The sequence below is a fragment of the Prionailurus bengalensis genome, chromosome A3 (genome assembly GCF_016509475.1).
Source record: "Prionailurus bengalensis isolate Pbe53 chromosome A3, Fcat_Pben_1.1_paternal_pri, whole genome shotgun sequence".
Classification (NCBI taxonomy): Eukaryota; Metazoa; Chordata; class Mammalia; order Carnivora; family Felidae; genus Prionailurus; species Prionailurus bengalensis.
In genome coordinates this window covers 42,765,717-42,782,846 of record NC_057354.1, presented here as the reverse complement: position 1 = coordinate 42,782,846, position 17,130 = coordinate 42,765,717, and the positions used below count along the sequence as shown (strand labels likewise).

The 17,130-nt window shown below is 43.8% G+C and overlaps 1 protein-coding gene across 1 annotated transcript in view; it reads right to left on the bottom strand.

Annotated features, from left to right (window-relative positions):
* The window catches only part of PCSK2 (proprotein convertase subtilisin/kexin type 2), a 274,633-nt gene that overhangs the window by 51,618 nt on the left and 205,885 nt on the right, over positions 1–17,130 (bottom strand). The window contains exon 7 of the mRNA XM_043602927.1: positions 2,979–3,067. Within this exon, the coding sequence (XP_043458862.1) occupies positions 2,979–3,067 (89 nt within the window). The remainder of the gene's footprint in view (positions 1–2,978; positions 3,068–17,130) is intronic.

Sequence of the window (17,130 nt, the reverse complement as noted above, 5' to 3'; positions counted from 1 at the left end):
AGAATTCCTCGTGCTGCTCCAGTAAAGCCCAGAGGACACTGGGTGTCCTAATGGGCACAGGATGATGGGGACCAGACTTCTGAGCCCCCTAAGCAGTTAGCACCAGCAGAAGTTGTTACAGAAGAGCACCACTGGGATTAAGGGAGCGGAAAAGGAGGCTCCTCTGCTTAAAATCTTTGTGTGGCTAGGCATGCCTCCCACTAGTTCTGGCCTATTTCTGGAACATTGGAGCATTGCTGTGAGACCTGAGCTGTCTGGGGTTTCACAAAGCACAGGTCAGGTCGTGTCTTTGAGGGATCAGGCTGCATTCACTCACCTTTGGGATTGGGACTCAGTTAGCAGGTGAGGCAGAGTTTATGGGTTGCACCTGCCTGAATCCACTACCCTGTCCAGGTGTCTTTGCCTGGGGGGGAGGCATTCTTTGCCTCAGGACTATGCTCCACCCGTGTGAACTGGCAGGCTGGACAGGGTGCTGAGGGCCCAGGAGGCACTCCCCGCGCCCCCCCCCCCCCCCCCCCCCCGCCAGTGAGGGGTGGGAGTTGGTAAACAGCCTCTTCACCTCTGGGGTGCAATTCTATAGTCCCTCAGAGCCCTGCTTGTCCTCAGCTCATCTACACACCCTTTGTTGGCTTCCCTCCCTTAGCCGTCTCTCTTCCTCTTTCTCTCTGGCTTCCTGGGATCACCCTCCCAAAGAAACTCCTTGCTCCTGTAAGCAATTCATAAAGGGAGCCCTCACTAAAATGGAATCAGGAGTCCAGAAGGGGGAGCCATATCACTCAATATCAATTACAGGAAGAATCGTCAATTACAGATCCCAGCAGAATTGTCAGCAGGAAAAAATCAATACTTTCCAGCCCCAACTGGAAAAGATGTACATTGCATCTCCTATGAGAAACTGACTATCCGCGCAACTCAGCCAAAGAGAAACCACCCTCACCCCAAACTCCTGCTTTTCTCCAATGGACTTCCATTCAAAACAACCCCTCCCAACTTTCTTCTTCTCCCTAAAATGACATTCTTCCGCTTTGTGGGAATTGCCTGTGGTTTTGCTATAGCTTGCACGTCCTGAATTGCCATTTTCTGTTGTCATTAATGTAAACCTGTTTTGCTGGTAAGATAACTGGCTCTTTTATTTCTTAGGTTAACACACTCAAATCTTTGTCTCACGCTTCCCCTTTTAGGGAATTCCAATGAAAAGAACAGGAAAATGAGGTACATTTGGTGAGCTGCTCAGATGTTTTCAGAGTGCAAATACTAGGAGAGAAAAGGATAGAAGGCAGACGGAGAAAGGGACCCCAGTGAACCCTCCTAACTCTTGAGCTGCCCTTAACTCAATTTTGCAGGGAGTAGTTCTAAGAATCCCTGTTCAATAAAGCCCAGTTACTTCAGGCTCCAAAAGTATTTTGAAACTGTACTTTGGGATCCAAATTATTTTGAAAACCGTAATTGTGAATGGGAAATCCAGGTTTGAAGTTTTCAGTTGCCTCCAGTTCTGTCCTGTGGATGGGGAACCCACCTCACCTCAGATACCACCCAAGGTATGAGCCTGGCTTATAAAATATTAACTGAGTGTTATTCTTTCCCCTGAGCTCATAATGGCTCCTGACATTTTAATGCCAGCATTTTGAATGCATACAAACTAAAGAGAGCAGAAACCCAAGGGGCAAAGCTTCCCCTATTTTGCATTTCAGAACCCTCCAGGTGGATTCTTTTGTGAAATTCAGCACCCAGCAAGCCTCTTAGCAAACAGTGTTGAAAGAGGTTGGTGGTGGGTTTGCATAGGTTGTTCTTGCTTTATTTAGGTCCCTCGAAGTGCAAGCATCAGCACAAAGTATGTTTATGGTTCTCTTAAATTGCTAGGAAAAAAAATACCAAGACAGTTGTAAAAAAAAGAAAAACAAGGTTGAGTGACTCAGCCTGAACAAATTAAGAACCCATTTGATGCAAAACTTGGAATGTGCCAGGAGTCACTCCATTCTCTGGCATCTTGTTGACAGCTTATGAACCCCTCCTTCTCACTCCCTCTCTTTTTTGAGAGGAAGATGTTGGTTTCTAAGTTTCTAGTGATCTGCCACGTCATTTCTAAAGCCGCCTTTAGGATGAAATTGTCAAATGTCCTTCCTGTGGAACATGATACAAAGGTTTAGGTAGAATATATTTCCTTAAAGATGAGATGCACTGTGTAAAAAACCGTTTTTTAAAGAGCTTTGAATATGTTTACAATAATTTGTATGCATCTCTTTATATTCTACAGTCTTTATTTGAGTCTTGTTGATAATGACTCAAAAGAGTACAGCAGTGCAATTCCATTTATATTAAAGTTTAAAAACTGGCAATAACCAGTTTTTGTTGTTAGTAATCGGGATCATGGTTACTCATTTTCTTTCTTTCTTTCTTTCTTTCTTTCTTTCTTTCTTTCTTTCTTTCTACTTATTTTGACAGAGAGAAAGAGTGTGAGTAGGGGAGGAGCAGAGAGAGAGGGAGGGAGAGAGAATCCCAAGCAGGTTCCACACTTTCAGCACAGAGCCTGATGCAGGACTCGAACCCACGAACTGTGAGATCATGACCTGAGCTGAAACCAAGAGTCAGATGCTTAACTGACTGAGCCACCCAGGGGCCCCACGATCAGGGTTATTCTTGTGTATATGGGTAGTAACTGGGAGGGGACATGACAAGGCCTTTGGGGTGCCTGTGATGTTTTGTTTCTTGATGGTTTCCTTGGATGTGGTGGGTTGTGAAAACTCACTGAGCTCATGAGCCGTGCCCTTTTCTGTATTTATGTTACACTCGAAAAAAAAATCTGAGTTTATTGATACTGCCAGATCGATTAAAAAGATTGTCTTTTTCACTCTTGCTAAAGCTATTGGACCCGGCTCTGCTGCTCCAGTGGGAATTTTTGCCAGGCCCCAGCCAGGCTGGAGACTGCAGTGTGATGCCTTCTGGCTCAAGGCACCTGCTGTTTGGCAGGGACAGCTTACCTGCAACCTTAGAGTTGTATGCCACTCCGACCCCACAGATATTGTTGTTGGCCGCGGCAGAAACCTCCCCTGCGCATCGGGTCCCATGGCTGTGGAGAAAAATAGAGGGAAGTTAGACACGGCATCAAAAGACTCTGGGGGAGGTTCCTTAAATTCTATCAACTGGAAGCAATTTGCTGTCGATGGCAGATTTTCCTTCGGTGTATTGCCTTTCTTCCCCCTCTCCCCTCCCACCTATTTTCCTGACCTTGACCTGCTTCTACAAGAAGGAGGCTTCTCAGAGCATTTTCCAGCTTGAAATCTGATCTTTACTTTCAAATCTGAAGTGTCTTCCTGCAGAAAATACACTTAGAGGCTTCCAGGAAACACCAAGCATGAGAGGACACGTGTGTGCTGGTCGGATCACAACACTTCAGCACTTCCTAGTGGTTGGAGCACTAGGATTGTGGACTAGTGGTTATTTTCAAGACCGGTTCTCTACACAGGCATGCAAAGCTGCCTGTCAGGTATAGGATAATGGTTACTTACCTCTTCTGGAAGATAGCCTCCTTGGAGGGTGTATGGAATGCTATAGATTCCCACCTTCCTCCAGGAATAAGAAAGCATGTGTTGGCAACATTTTGCATGCGATTTCAAGGGACTCACAGAACCTTTGAGACTGACCAGATTAAGGACCCCCGCCAGGCATTAGATAACCTTTCCAAGGTTTTCCCAGCCTTACGAGTCTGAGCAAGGCCTTCCCATGGCTTATGTTCTAGAACGTTATAGGGAGCAGACACCATTAATTTTTGTCCTTCTTGTTTTGCTCTCTCCTGCCTTCTACTAAAGGGTTCTAAACAGTTCTCTCTGTCCCATGTGCATTTCCCCTCCCGTTGGATTGAGCTGGCCTGGGGACTTGCTTTGACCCACAGAGCACAGTGGAGATGTGATGTATCACTTTGTAAGAGGGCTGACAGCTTGGTGCTGGGTGTCAACGAGGGGAGCCTGGGCTAGCCTACAAGTGGACGAGACCACGTGGGGGGGGGGGGGAGAGAGAGAGAGAGAGAGAGAGAGAGAGAAAGACCCAGCAATTTCTGCCATTCCAACACCTCAGATGAGGCTCCTGGCACGTGAGGGATGATGCCCTCCTCCTCCAGACCTCGCTAGATCACCCCAGTGGGCTGCACGTGGAGGGAGACTGGCTGTTCCTGCCCAGCTTACGGGTCTGTGAGCAAATAAGTGTTTGTTCTTTTTTAGGCCACCAAGTTTTGGGGTAGTTTGTTAAGCCACAACGGACAACTGAAGCCAGCAAAAACTCTGAGCCTATCAGAGTGTTGTGTTCTAGCCCTAAACAGCATTCAAGATGTGGGAGGTTCCAAAGGTACAAGTCCTCTGAAACTACTGGTCCCCAGTCCCCAAAAGTCCATTCTAATGGTCCATGAAGCAGCTAAAGGAACAACTGGGCCACATTATCTGCTCTGCTGGAAGAATGTCAGCACCGCCTGCTGAAAGGACAGGGCGGTGAGCGTTGGCTTTTCCAAATACGATAAGGAAACATGGGTGAAGGGGTTTATTGGCTGCATGGCCCTAGGAGTTTAGATTTCTAAATTGTTGACTAGTGTGTTGTTTGCATCATCCTCTTGGGGCAAGCAAAGCTATTGTTTCAGCCCTTAAAGAACCACACCCGAGGACTGGGTGTGGGGAGGGGGATATATATATAATTATATACTCATCATATATTGTATGAGCAAAAGTAGGGGCCCCTGGGTGGCTCAGTCGGCTGAGCGTCCGACTTCAGCTCAGGTCATGATCTCGCGGTTCATGAGTTCAAGTCTCACATCTGGCTCACTGCAGTCAGTGTAGATAGAGTCTGTTTTGGATCCTCTGTTTCCCTCTCTCTGCTCCTCCCCTGCTCATTCTCTCTCTCTCTCTCTCTCTCTCTCTCTCTCTCTCTCAAAAATGAATAAACAGTAAAAAAAATAAAATAAATTAAAAAAGAAAGTAAATCCTACCTCCATAAAGGCTACATCTTTCATGGGCTCCAAATGTCCTTTGGAACAAGAATGAAATCTGTATATTGTGTTCAGGTAAACTGTGTAGTTACAAGGGCAGAGGATGGCCCTCATGGTAAAAAAAAATCTATGAAACAAAGTGCTGAACACATCGCTGTCTACTTGTCTGTAAGTTTTCTGTGGATCACATTTGAAATTTTTGAGAAGGTGCTCAGTTTACCACGGATGAGATTTTCATAGCCACCTATTCCAAATGCTGAAGGACCTTATTCCAAATGCTGAAGGAATTGCTAAATAAAGTTCTGAAAAGCAGCACGGAAGCACACACATATGTGTGTATATGTGTATATATATATGTATGTTTGTATATGTATATATAATGAAATATGTACATTCTTTAAAAAATGTTTTTAATGTTTATTTATTTTTGAGAGAGAGAGCATGATGGGGGTGGTACAGAGAGAGGGAGACACAAAATTCGAAGCAGGCTCCAGGCTCTGAGCTGTCAGAACAGAGCCTGATGCGGGGCTTGAACTCACAAACTGTGAGATCATGACCTGAGCCGACGTTGGATGCCCAACCGATGGAGCCACCCAGGTGCCCCTGACATATGTACATTCTTTATGTTGATTCATAGATCTACTTTAAAAGTACATAATTGGAAGAGAGCCAAAGCATAAGAGACTCTTAAAAACTGAGAACAAACTGAAGGTTGATGGGGGGTGGGAGGGAGGGGAGGGTGGGTGATGGGTATTGAGGAGGGCACCTTTTGGGATGAGCACTGGGTGTTGTATGGAAACCAATATGACAATAAACTTCATATATTGAAAAAAAAAGAAAAAAGAAAAGTACATAATTAAGTATATAATGATATATTTATATATAATATATACTCATACATTCTATATAATCCATATATTTAAATACATGCTTATATAAAGTACCTACCAGATATAAAGTACATATATATATCCTTTACATATATGCACATGTATTTTTTAAAATGGAATTTAATGGATACTGATTAAATTACATTATTTTTTATTTTTTTTCATGTTTATTTTCGAGAGAGATTGGGAGACAGAGCACAAGCGAGGGAGGGACAGAGAGAGAGGGAGACACAGAATCTGAAGCAGGCTCCAGGCTCCGAGCTGTCAGTGCAGAGCCCAACACAGGGCTCAAACCCACTAACTGTGAGATCATGACCTGAGCCGCAATCGGCCGCTTAACCGACTGAGCCACCCAGGCTCCCCTGAATATATAAATATTGAAATAAAAGCTTAAAAATCAATGCCATGTCTAATTTGGCTAAGCACTAATTTCCTTATTATTTAATAATTAGCCCTGTCAAGATCTCCTCTCCGAGAGCTGACGTGTGCAATTAGGCCTTGCCTGGGATAGTCAGTTGTGCCGGCATCCTCGGAGAACACGGATGGCCTCATCGTGAGGGGAGCCCTGTTGCAGGTGACGAAGGAGGCAGGGAAACGAATACCCATCGGCCACTCACTAGGCCGTTATCTACTACCAGATGCCGTGCTCAGTGCCTTGCTCGCCTCGCCCCCTTCAGGCCTCCCGGGAGGGCTATGAGAAACCACAGCCCTGTTTCACAGACATCAGAGCTGAGTCTCAGAGGTGCTGGCCCGAAGGCGCACAGCTAGAAGATGGCTGGGGCGGGGCTGAGACCAACACTCGGTTACTGAACTGCCCCACTACGCTCCTATTTTGCCCTAGACTGCTCCCCAAAGGCTAGTGGATGAATGTGTGTGAACTGGCTGGAGCGAACTAAAGGCACTCAGTGCTTCCATAGCCTTAATTTTGGCCTTTAAGCGGGGAGACAAGTGTTGTGGGCTCTCCAAAGGAACATATGGGAAGAAACGTTTCATTGCTAAATTAGGCAACACTAATTATAAACAACTAGTGGCGGTTCCCTATAATTGTTCATGGCACCATGTCTTTCCACACCCCTGGGGCTTCCCAGGCTCTGTTCCCACTGCCTCCAATGCCTTCCCCTGTCTCCTGCCTTCCTGATTGTCTCAGACAAGCGTGCCTGCTCCCCCGAAAGTCAGAAAAATCTTTTTCCAAATCCATTTTCATTTGGCCTCTTTGCTTTCTTAAGAAAGTTCAGTAGCTCCCTCTCGCTTCTAGAATAAAACATATGTCTGTCAGATGTGGAGCTATAGGGGGTGAGGAACACATATCAGCCACTCAGTCGGCCTCCTTCTAACCGAGGCCAATGGGAGGGAGGCAGGTGGTAGGAGTCACAGATGTGTTGCCAAAATGGCCCCAACCCACCACTCTTCCGAGTTCGTGCCCTTGACAATGTGCCTTTCTTGCTCCTTCCATGAAGAGGTGAAGCCTGTTTCCTGCCTCCCTTGAATCTGGCTGGACTTGTGACCTGCTGTGGCCAAAACAAGGTGGTAGAAATGGGGAGCTTACCCCTCAGCTTGAGACCCTGCCTAGGCGTGTGTGGACAAGCCTGGGTAAGCCTATTAAGTGATGAAACCCATGCAGCCACGACCCCAGGTCCCCCAGCTGACAGCCACCCATCCTCCAGACATGTGAGAGAGGGCATCCTATCAACTGGCTCCCAGCCACCCTGCAGGCTGACCGTGGATGCATGGGTGAGCCCAGCCACAAACCCGAGCCTGGTCCAGGTCAACAGAACTGCCTAGCCGACTCTACTAACTTTTGGGACGATTTGTTATGTGACATTATTTGGCGATCGATAACTCATACATAAACAGACAAACAAGGCTACAGGACAACCCATGCTTAACTTATGGGGGATTGGGGTTCAAAGCTGGACTCTCATGATGACTGGGGCTTCCCCAAAGAACTGCAGCGGCTGTAGAGGTATCCCAGTGAACACCTGAGGCGCGGCCCCGACCCTGGGGATCTCCAAAGAGACAGCTCAGGCACACCCCTCCTTTCCACATCGCTGGCCTTTCGCTAAAGGGATTTGGTCATCCCTCTCACCCTCCCTAGCCAAAGGCATGTCCTTCTGTATGCACTCCATTCAAGGCACAGTGTAGGTATACTGAGTAAAACGAATATAACAACTCTCATTTATTGATACCTACTGAGGGTTGAGCACTGTGCTGAGAGGGGTGCCTCAGCACCTCTGTTATTGTCCCCATTTACAAAAAGAGGAATCCGAGGCACAGGGATAATAAGTCACTTTTCACGTAGGAGGCAGTAGCAGAATTCACACTCAGGCGAATGTTCCCAAACCCCTGCTCTTACCCAGAACCCTGACTATCATCTATTCCTGACTAACAGAAAAGTGCGGACAGAAAGTGTGATGGTTAATTTTATGTGTCAACGTGGCTGGACCAAGGGGTGCTCAGATATGCGGTCAAACATTATTCTGGGTGTTTCTGTGTGGGTGTTTTAGATAACATTAACAGTTTTTTAAAGTTTATTTATTTTGAGGGGGGAGAGAGAGAGAGAGAGAGAGAAAGTGTGTGTGGGAGGGGCAGAGCGAGAGAGAGAAAAGGAGAAAAAGAGAATCCCAAGCACGTTCTGCACTGTCAGCACAGAGCCCAACATGGGGTGCAAACTCACAAACCGTGAGATTATGACCTGAGCTGAAATCAAGAGTCAGACACTTAACCGACTGAGCCACCCAGGTGCCTCTGGATAAGATTAACATTTAAATTGGTGGACTTTGAGTAAAGCAGATTGTGCCCCACCTTAATGCAGGTGGGCCTCATCCAATCAGTTGAAGGCCTAAATAGAACAAGAAGAGTGACCTTCCTGAGCAAGAGAGAATTCTCCGGCAGACAGCCTTTGGACTTCATCTGCAACATTGCCTCTTTCTGGGTCTGCAGGAGGCTGCCTTTGGACTTGAACTGGAACATCAGCTCTCCTGGGTCTCCAGCTTGCCAGCCCGTGCTGCAGATTTGGGGTTTGCCAGTCTCCATTGTTGCATGTGCCAATTTTCTATAATAAATCTCTCTCTCTCTCTCTCTCTCTCTACATATTCTTTTGGTTCTGTTTCTCTGGAGGACCCCGACCAATACAAAAAGTAACTGAGTTTTCACTGGTTCTTTAGCTCACTCATCTGTTGGTACCACTGGCCAGGTTTTCTGGTACAACATTATCTGTTACTTTGCAACGTGATTTTTGTTGCTGGCAGAAAATGCTAACTGATCACCAAGCTCATTTTCTTTTCTTTCTGGGATCCAGCTAAGCTCCATTTCCAGGTCTCCCTTGCAGTGGCATGCAGCCATATGACTGAATTATGCTAACGTGATGGAGGCATGCTGCGTCGGGGCATAAATACCACCCACGAGTGTCTATCTGTGCTCTTTCCCCTCCTTTAGTTTGACGTGGACAAGCATGGTAACTTTGGAAATGTGTGTCACAGATGAAAGAAGCCCACATCCCTGAATCGCTGCTTGGAGGGGAGCTGTTCCTCCAGAATACAGGCAGGAACTGGTAGGTGAATTATAAATAACTTTTATTGTGTTAAGCCACTAAGATTTGGGGATGTACTTCTTATAGCTGCTGGAATAACCTGAACTTGTAAACTTAAAAAAAAAATATTTTTGAATGTTTATTTATTTTTGAGATGGAGAGACAGAGCGTGAGTGGGAGAGGGGCAGAGAGAGAGGGAGACACAGAATCCGAAGCAGGCTCTGGGCTCTGAGCTGTCACCATAGAGCCCGATGCGGGGCTCGAACCCATGAACCGTGAGATCATGACCTGAGCCGAAGTTGGACACTTAACTGACTGAGCCACCCGGGCGCCCCTGAACTAGTAAACTTTGATTTTAATCTTATTGAATAGTTCTACCATATTTATATTAGTAGTTGCTGCTTGGTCTCTTATCTGGAAGGAGACATTCAAATAGTAAGTAAATGAAAGAAACGAATTTGAAAGATACCGTAAGGACCAAATGGATGACAACAAGGGGGACAGCAAGGATGTTGGATGACAAGCATCAGAATAAGGCCATCCTCGAAGAGCAGAAAAAAGTATCTTGTCTGATCTCTTATTCTCTACCCTCCTCTGAGGTTTGTGTGGTGTGTGGGAGGGCCTTTGGGCATTGGCCGATTTAATGGACCCTCTGAGGCTGGTGAACAGAAGTGATTCTGTTAATGGCATGAGACCTGGATGACATTTTGGTGTTTCTATTTTGGCTCAGTTTATGTTTACTATTATTATTATTATTAAAAAATTTTTAATGTTTTATTTATTCTTGAGAGAGAGAGAGAGAGAGAGAGAGACCAAGCACTAGTGGGGGAGGGGCAGAGTGAGAGAGGGGCACAGAATCGGAAGCAGGCTCCAGGTTCTGAGCTGTCAGCACAGAGCCCAACGTGGGGCTCAAACTCACGAGCCGTGAGATCATGACCTGAGCCGAAGTCAGATGCTTTACCAACTGAGCCATCCAGGTGCCCCTATTATTATTATTTTTATTTTAATGTTTATTTATTTGTGAGAGAGAGCATGGGTGGGGGAGTAGCAGAGAGAGAAGGGGATGGAGAATCCAAAGCAGGCTAGGTGCTGATAGCAAAGAGCCTGATGCTGGGCTTGAACTCACAAACTGTGAGATCATGACCTAAGCCAAAGTCAGATGCTTAACTGACTGAGCCACCCAGGTACCCTGTTATTATTATTATTATTATTATTATTATTTAAAAAATACAAACAGGGGACATGGGTGGCTCAGTCAGTAAGCATCTGACTCTTGATGTCTGCTCGGGTCATGATCTCACAGTTTGTGGGATCGAGCCCCACATCGGGCTCTGTGCTGACAGTATGGAACCTGCTTGGGATTCTCTCTCTCCCTCTCTTTCTGCCTCTGCCCCCCTCTCTCTCTTTCTATCAAAATAAATAAACTTTAAAAAATACAAATTCAATGAATAACATAATTGCATATGAATCTCATATGGCTACCACCCAACTCTATCAAAGCCAAATGTTTCCCATACTTCAGATTTTTTTTGTGTGAGTATGCTATAGCTTATTAGATCAGCCATCTACTGATAGACATTTGGTTATTTTTATTCTTTAGTCTTGTGCATGCGTGTACAATTAATATTATGCCATATTTGATTACGCTTTTTTTGCAAATCAGCCTAAAGAAAAATACAGATTCACCCCCCTCAAATTGCTTAATATATCTGTAAAAAAATGATAGTATCCTAGATAACCACAATGCCATGATCACACATAATGTAACTAACAAAATGGTAGTGGTTTCTCAGAGAGAGCAGGAAGACCAAGCCCTTGCTGCGATGGTAGAATGAAAACTAAGGCAGTGGCCGTGTGCAGAGAAAATAGGAAATTGATTCAAGAGACATTTTGGGAACAGGGGTGTCATTCAGCAAGATTTGGTGATATAATGAGCACTTCTAATGTTGTTCTCTTAAGATACCTTCAGTTTTCCCATGAGGGTAAATTAAATCTCGTTCAACCATGTACCTACTTTCATTCCATTATAGACCATATAGTTTTTAATTTTAAAGCATATGCCTTGAGGAAAATTAACCCTTGAAGGAACACAAGGGCAGGTAGAATAAAGAACACATACCCCATTTGTCACGGAGACTCTGGTCACAGCACAAAATTAAACGGCAGAGCGAATATGTAGTATGGTTACAGTCTCTGGTCTAATCTCCATCTTCCTGAGCAAAGCAAAGTGTGGAGTTCTGTGCATGGCTAATTAAGGCACCCTGGATATTCTCGGTGCATTCCATGTATTTTTATATAGGGATAACAATTAAAAAAAATTTTTTAAATATTTATTTGTTTTTGAGACAGAGAGAGAGAGAGCATGAACAGGGGAGGGTCAGAAAAAGAGGGAGACACAGAATCTGAAACAGGCTCCAGGCTCTGAGCTGTCAGCACAGAGCCCGACACGGGGCTTGAACCCACGGACCGTGAGATCATTACCTGAGCTGAAGTCGGACGCTTAACCGACTGAGCCACCCAGGCGCCCCGGGATAACTATTTTTTCAAGAAATAAACATTTACAGATTCACTCGAAGACCTCCCTGGGCCCATACCTCTCTTTGCTGCCTCGTAAGTGACCACTGTATTCAGGCGATCCTTGGAATCCCTGTGCATGTTTCTATACAATTACTTTATAATCAGATGTACATAAGCATATATGCCACTACTTGCTTGTTTTCCAACTCAGTATACGTGTTTCCTTGTATACAGTCTTCTTAAAATTTGCTTTTTGCACTTGAATTTCTGAGGTTCATTCATAGACTCTGGTGCGTTCATTTTTAGTGCTGTGTGTAGTCCATTTGTAGATAGGCTGCAGTTTACTTGTTCGTCCTCCTAGGGATAGGCATTTGGATTGTTTGCAATTTGCTTGCTCTTACAAATAATTTGAAAGGAAACATTCTTGTGCGTTATTACCCGGTGCACGTTTGTGACCGTTCCTCTAGGATATGTATGTAAAGGTGAAAACAGGTTCTTTGAATATATATGACCTCCTGCAGAGTGGGAGAGTGCCAGCATTTAGCATCATCAAACTTGACCTTTTTTGCTTATCCAGAGGTTGTGAAATGGTATTTCATTGTTTCACTTTGCAATTTCCTCATTACTAGGAATGTTGAGCATCTTTTCATACACAAGTTAGCTCAGGTGTTCTGTTAATCATCTGCATATAACCTTGGTCCATTTTTTCTATGGAGTTATTTTTTTTCATTGACTTGTAGTTGTTCTTGTTTAAAAAAAATATATATATATATATATACGCTTATTTATTTACTTTGAGAGAAAGAGAGAGAGAGAAGAGGAGGGGCAGAGAGAGAGGGAGAAAGAGAATCCCAAGCAGGCTCCACACTGTCAGCACAGAGCCCGACATGGGGCTCGATCCCACGAACTGGGAGGTCATGGCCTGAGCCAAAACCAAAAGTCAGACACTTAACCAGCTGAGCTGCCCAGGTGCCCCTGATTCGTAGCTGTCCTTTATTGGATACTAACCCTTTTGTTTCGTAGAACTTGTTGCACATAAGCTCCTGGTCTGTGGCTTGTCTTTTAACTTAGTTTATTGTGATTTTGAACCAAAATGTTTAATTTTAACTTAGCTTTCTCAATATTTTCCTTTTCCTTGTGGCCTAGTGTCTTGTTTAAGGAAGCCACTCCTATTCCAGGGTCATAAGGACATTTTCTTACAGTTTACTTCTAAAAGATTTATATACATTTAGGTCTTCATTTCCCTAGAATTTGTTTACGCTCTGTGCGTGATACCTATTTTCCCATATGAATAACTAGCACCATTTATCGAATATCACTACATCATCCTTTTTCTATTGTGTTTATTGCCATCTTGGCCATATTAAGATTCTTTTATGTGGTGGTCTGCCTCTGGGTTTTCTATCCTGTTTCTTTGACCTTTTTTTCACTCCGTGTGCTAACGCCGTTCTCTCACGCTTATTATGGTTTTGTAATGTTTGATATGTGGCAGGTAGAATTTCCCCACCTTGCTGTCGTGGTTCATCTTCCCCTTTTATTTCTTCTTCATTTTCATTTTCCTCCTCCTCCTCCTCTTTCTTTGTCTTCTTATTGTATTCATGGCCCTTTGCTGTACCATATCAATTTTAGGATCAGATTTTCTAGTTTCACAGAAAAATACTATTGAGACTTTAGTTGAAATTGCATTGAATTAACTTCATATCTTTATATGGTTCCATCCTCCCATCTGTGAACTTAGTAGGCAACACCATTCATTCAGGACTTCTTCTATGTCTTTTCTAAATTTTATAATTTTCTCCTTAATGTTCTCATGTATCTTTCCTTAGATTTACAATGATTTCATTGGCTATGAGATGTGGCATGGTGTCAGATAAAAGAGAGGATAGGCCGAATTCTTATTTCATCCAGCATTAAAGAGAATGCCATCAAAGTTTCAGCATTAAGAATAATGTTTGTAGGGGCGCCTGGGTGGCTCAGGAGGTTATGCCTCTGACTTCGGCTCAGGTCATGATCTCACGGTTCGTGAGTTCAAGCCCCACATTGGGCTGTCTGCTGTCAGCACAGAGCCTGCTTTGGATCCTCTGTCTCCCTCTCTCTCTGCCCCCCCCCCCCCCACCTCACACACACGTTCTCTCTCTCTCAAAAATAAATAGCATTGTATGTGAACTCTACTCCCCCAGCCGTCCAGAAGAAGCACGTTTGCTGTAGATTTTTTAATAAACAGTGTTTATCTTCAATTCAATAATTATCTCTTCAACTGCACCCAGGCTAGATGTTATCACATTCGTTGAGACTTCATTCCAAGTGCAATTGGTTCCTTTTTTATATTCATGTTTATTTTTGCTTGTGTTTCCCCATCATTTATTTTTCTTTTTAAATGGATGTTATCCATGCATTTATCCCTCGAAGCAAACAAAACATAACTTGCTTTATTGTCTTTTTCAAGTCTTTCCATAAAACTAATTTCACCTGGTATAAATTCATGTCCTGATTTTTAAATTGTGTTTGATGTGTTTTTTTCCAGATATTTTGGAATGTTAGTTTGTAGGCTTAGTTTGAGTTGCAGGGTATTTTTTCCTTTTCTTCCTCTCTCTTCCTTTGGGCTCTTTCCTCATTATTGTTCCCTTGGTTGCTTTAATGGGCTCCTTAGCTCTATATCCCACAGCCAAGTCTTATAATGATGTTTTAGGGCTCTGGATTCACAGAGATACTGGAGATATGGGGAATTCATTCAGCAAGCCAGTGAGAAACTTGGCCAGGTTCATGGACATGAGGCTGTCTTTGCCTTCCAGACTCCAGTCTCCCTAGGTCTATACAGATTCTTACATAAGCAGAGCTCTATATGGCTAGCTACGGTCTGTTCAGCCATGTCTTTGGAAAAAGAAGCTTTCACGTCACATGAAATGCAGAGATCAGCCATGTTTGCTGGCTCATATCCAAAGGTCTCTACAGGTAAGACTTTGGAGTAAGCCCAAAGGTTTGGATAGGTAAGCATGTAGAGCTGCTTCTGGGGAAAACCTTGGGTCTGCTTGCAATCATCTAGTACTTTCTGGAGAAGTGAAGAGGCATTCCATCTTCCTGATGCTAGATGCTAGGCTCTTCAATTTTCCCCACAGATCGATCTTGTTTCATGCATTTAAGCTATCTCTGGATATAACTCTTCTTTTAATCAGCACTGCAGAAACAGAGACATCAGACTCTCTCCAGAAAGTTTAACCTTCAGCTACTGTTGTCTTGTGTCAAAGGCTCAGATGAGAGAATGAAGGGCTAAGAAAGATGGGTGAAGTGTTGGGTCATCCATTAACTCCTTTGAAAGAAACTCCCCTCATTTTCTATCTAGTTGGGGAATCTTTGACTTAGCTCCTATAGACATCCCTTCACTGAATTTCACAGTTAATATTTGCTGCCATTTAGGAAATGCCTACCACGTGTCATGCTCTGAACCAAGTATGTGTCTCTAGTCCCTTATACAAACTTCCATGGTGGAGTTTCAGGCCCAGTTTACAGATAGGGGGAACTGATTCAGGGATCACTTAATCTATGCCAAGCAATTAACATGACACTACATTTGTCCATCATAATCTGCTGTGTTTTTCTCCCATAAGGAAAGAATTATTGCCACCTGAGTACCATAGAATCTACCTGTATGGCATGCATAACATTTGTTTCCAAAGTAGAAATAACAATACAACATACAGATTTCTTCTATGATCTATACAATTCTCTCCATAACCCCCAAATCTGTGTTATGTCTATTTCTTTTAGCTGAGGGGGAAAATTTAAATAATGAAGACTTGCCTAATCCAGGTAAGGGACCAGAAATGTTTTAAAACAACTTTGTGGGGGTGCCTGGGTGGCTCAGTCGATTAAGCGTTGGACTCTTGATTTTGGCTCAGGTCACGATCTCATAGTTTGTGAGATTGACCCCCATATGGGGCTGTGAGCTGTCAAACATGGAGCCTGCTTGGGATTCTCTCCCTCTCTCTCTGCCCCTTCCCAGCTTGTGCGCAGGTGTGCCCACGCTCTCTCTCAAAAATAAATAAACTTTAAAAAACAACTCTATGGTATTTCTCCAATGGCTCAGTATAGCTCACAAAGTTAAACTGTGTTGGATTTCACTGTGCTCTGATTTGGATAGAGAGACAGTTGATTACAAGCAGCCACATTTGAACTAATATGGGCTTATGAGGTTTTCTCAAAGCTCACATGAGAGAAAAAGTTAGATTAGGTCTTTGAAAGCAGTTTAAATTTTATTATCCAGGAGGTGATTTCAGAATCAGTTCATAAAGACAGACGGGAAAGATGTTCATGCATTTCTAAACCGTTAAATGTCACCAGGGTAAAATATTGGTTTCCATCAACGGGCAAATAACCAACCAGAGATGGCCGTTTTTCCCACATGTTCATTTTTGGCCTGTCACATAGAGTTCTTCAAAATGAAATATGACTTTTAATAAGAAAAAAAGTTAATCACTAAAGATCTTTCTTTCTTTTTTTTTTTTAATGTTTCTTTATTTTTGAGACAGAGAGAGACAGAGTGTAATCGGTGGAGAGGCAGAGAGAGAGGGAGACACAGCATCTGAAGCAGGCTCCAGGCTCTGAGCTGTCAGCACAGAGCCTGACGTGGGGCTCGAACTCACAGACTGTGAGATCATGACCTGAGCCGAAGTCGGACGCCTAACTGACTGAGCCACCCAGGCGCCCCCTTTTTTATTTATTTATTTATTTATTTATTTATTTATTTTTTATTTTTTATTTTAGATCTTTCTTATTGGAAGGTTTAACTAACGCTATCAATCACACGAGCCCACGTGGAGGTAAATGTTCCTCAGTATCCATGTATCGTTCTTCCTTCCCTCACCCCCATTTGGGTTGCTTGAGCAATAAATGTCTTCTCTCTCCCTGAATTTATAGTAAACTTTTTGTGGCCACGAATTGCATCGAATCCCAAATCTCTTACTCTTTAGGGCTTAATAGATAGAGCGTGCTGCACCCTTGTGATGCTCCATAAATATTGCCGATGGCAGGGATGACATTTCAGTGGTGAATGCCTGTCAAAGAAATGCTATGCAAGAGGGATTTTTATGGACAGCAGCACGGTAATGGAATACAGATCTGCAATGCATCACCAAACATTGACCTAAAACCGAGCAAGGCTGGAAAATTATTGACAAAGCGTGGGCTGCAAACCTCGGAGGAAGCGGGAAGCTCTGAAGTGGACGGAT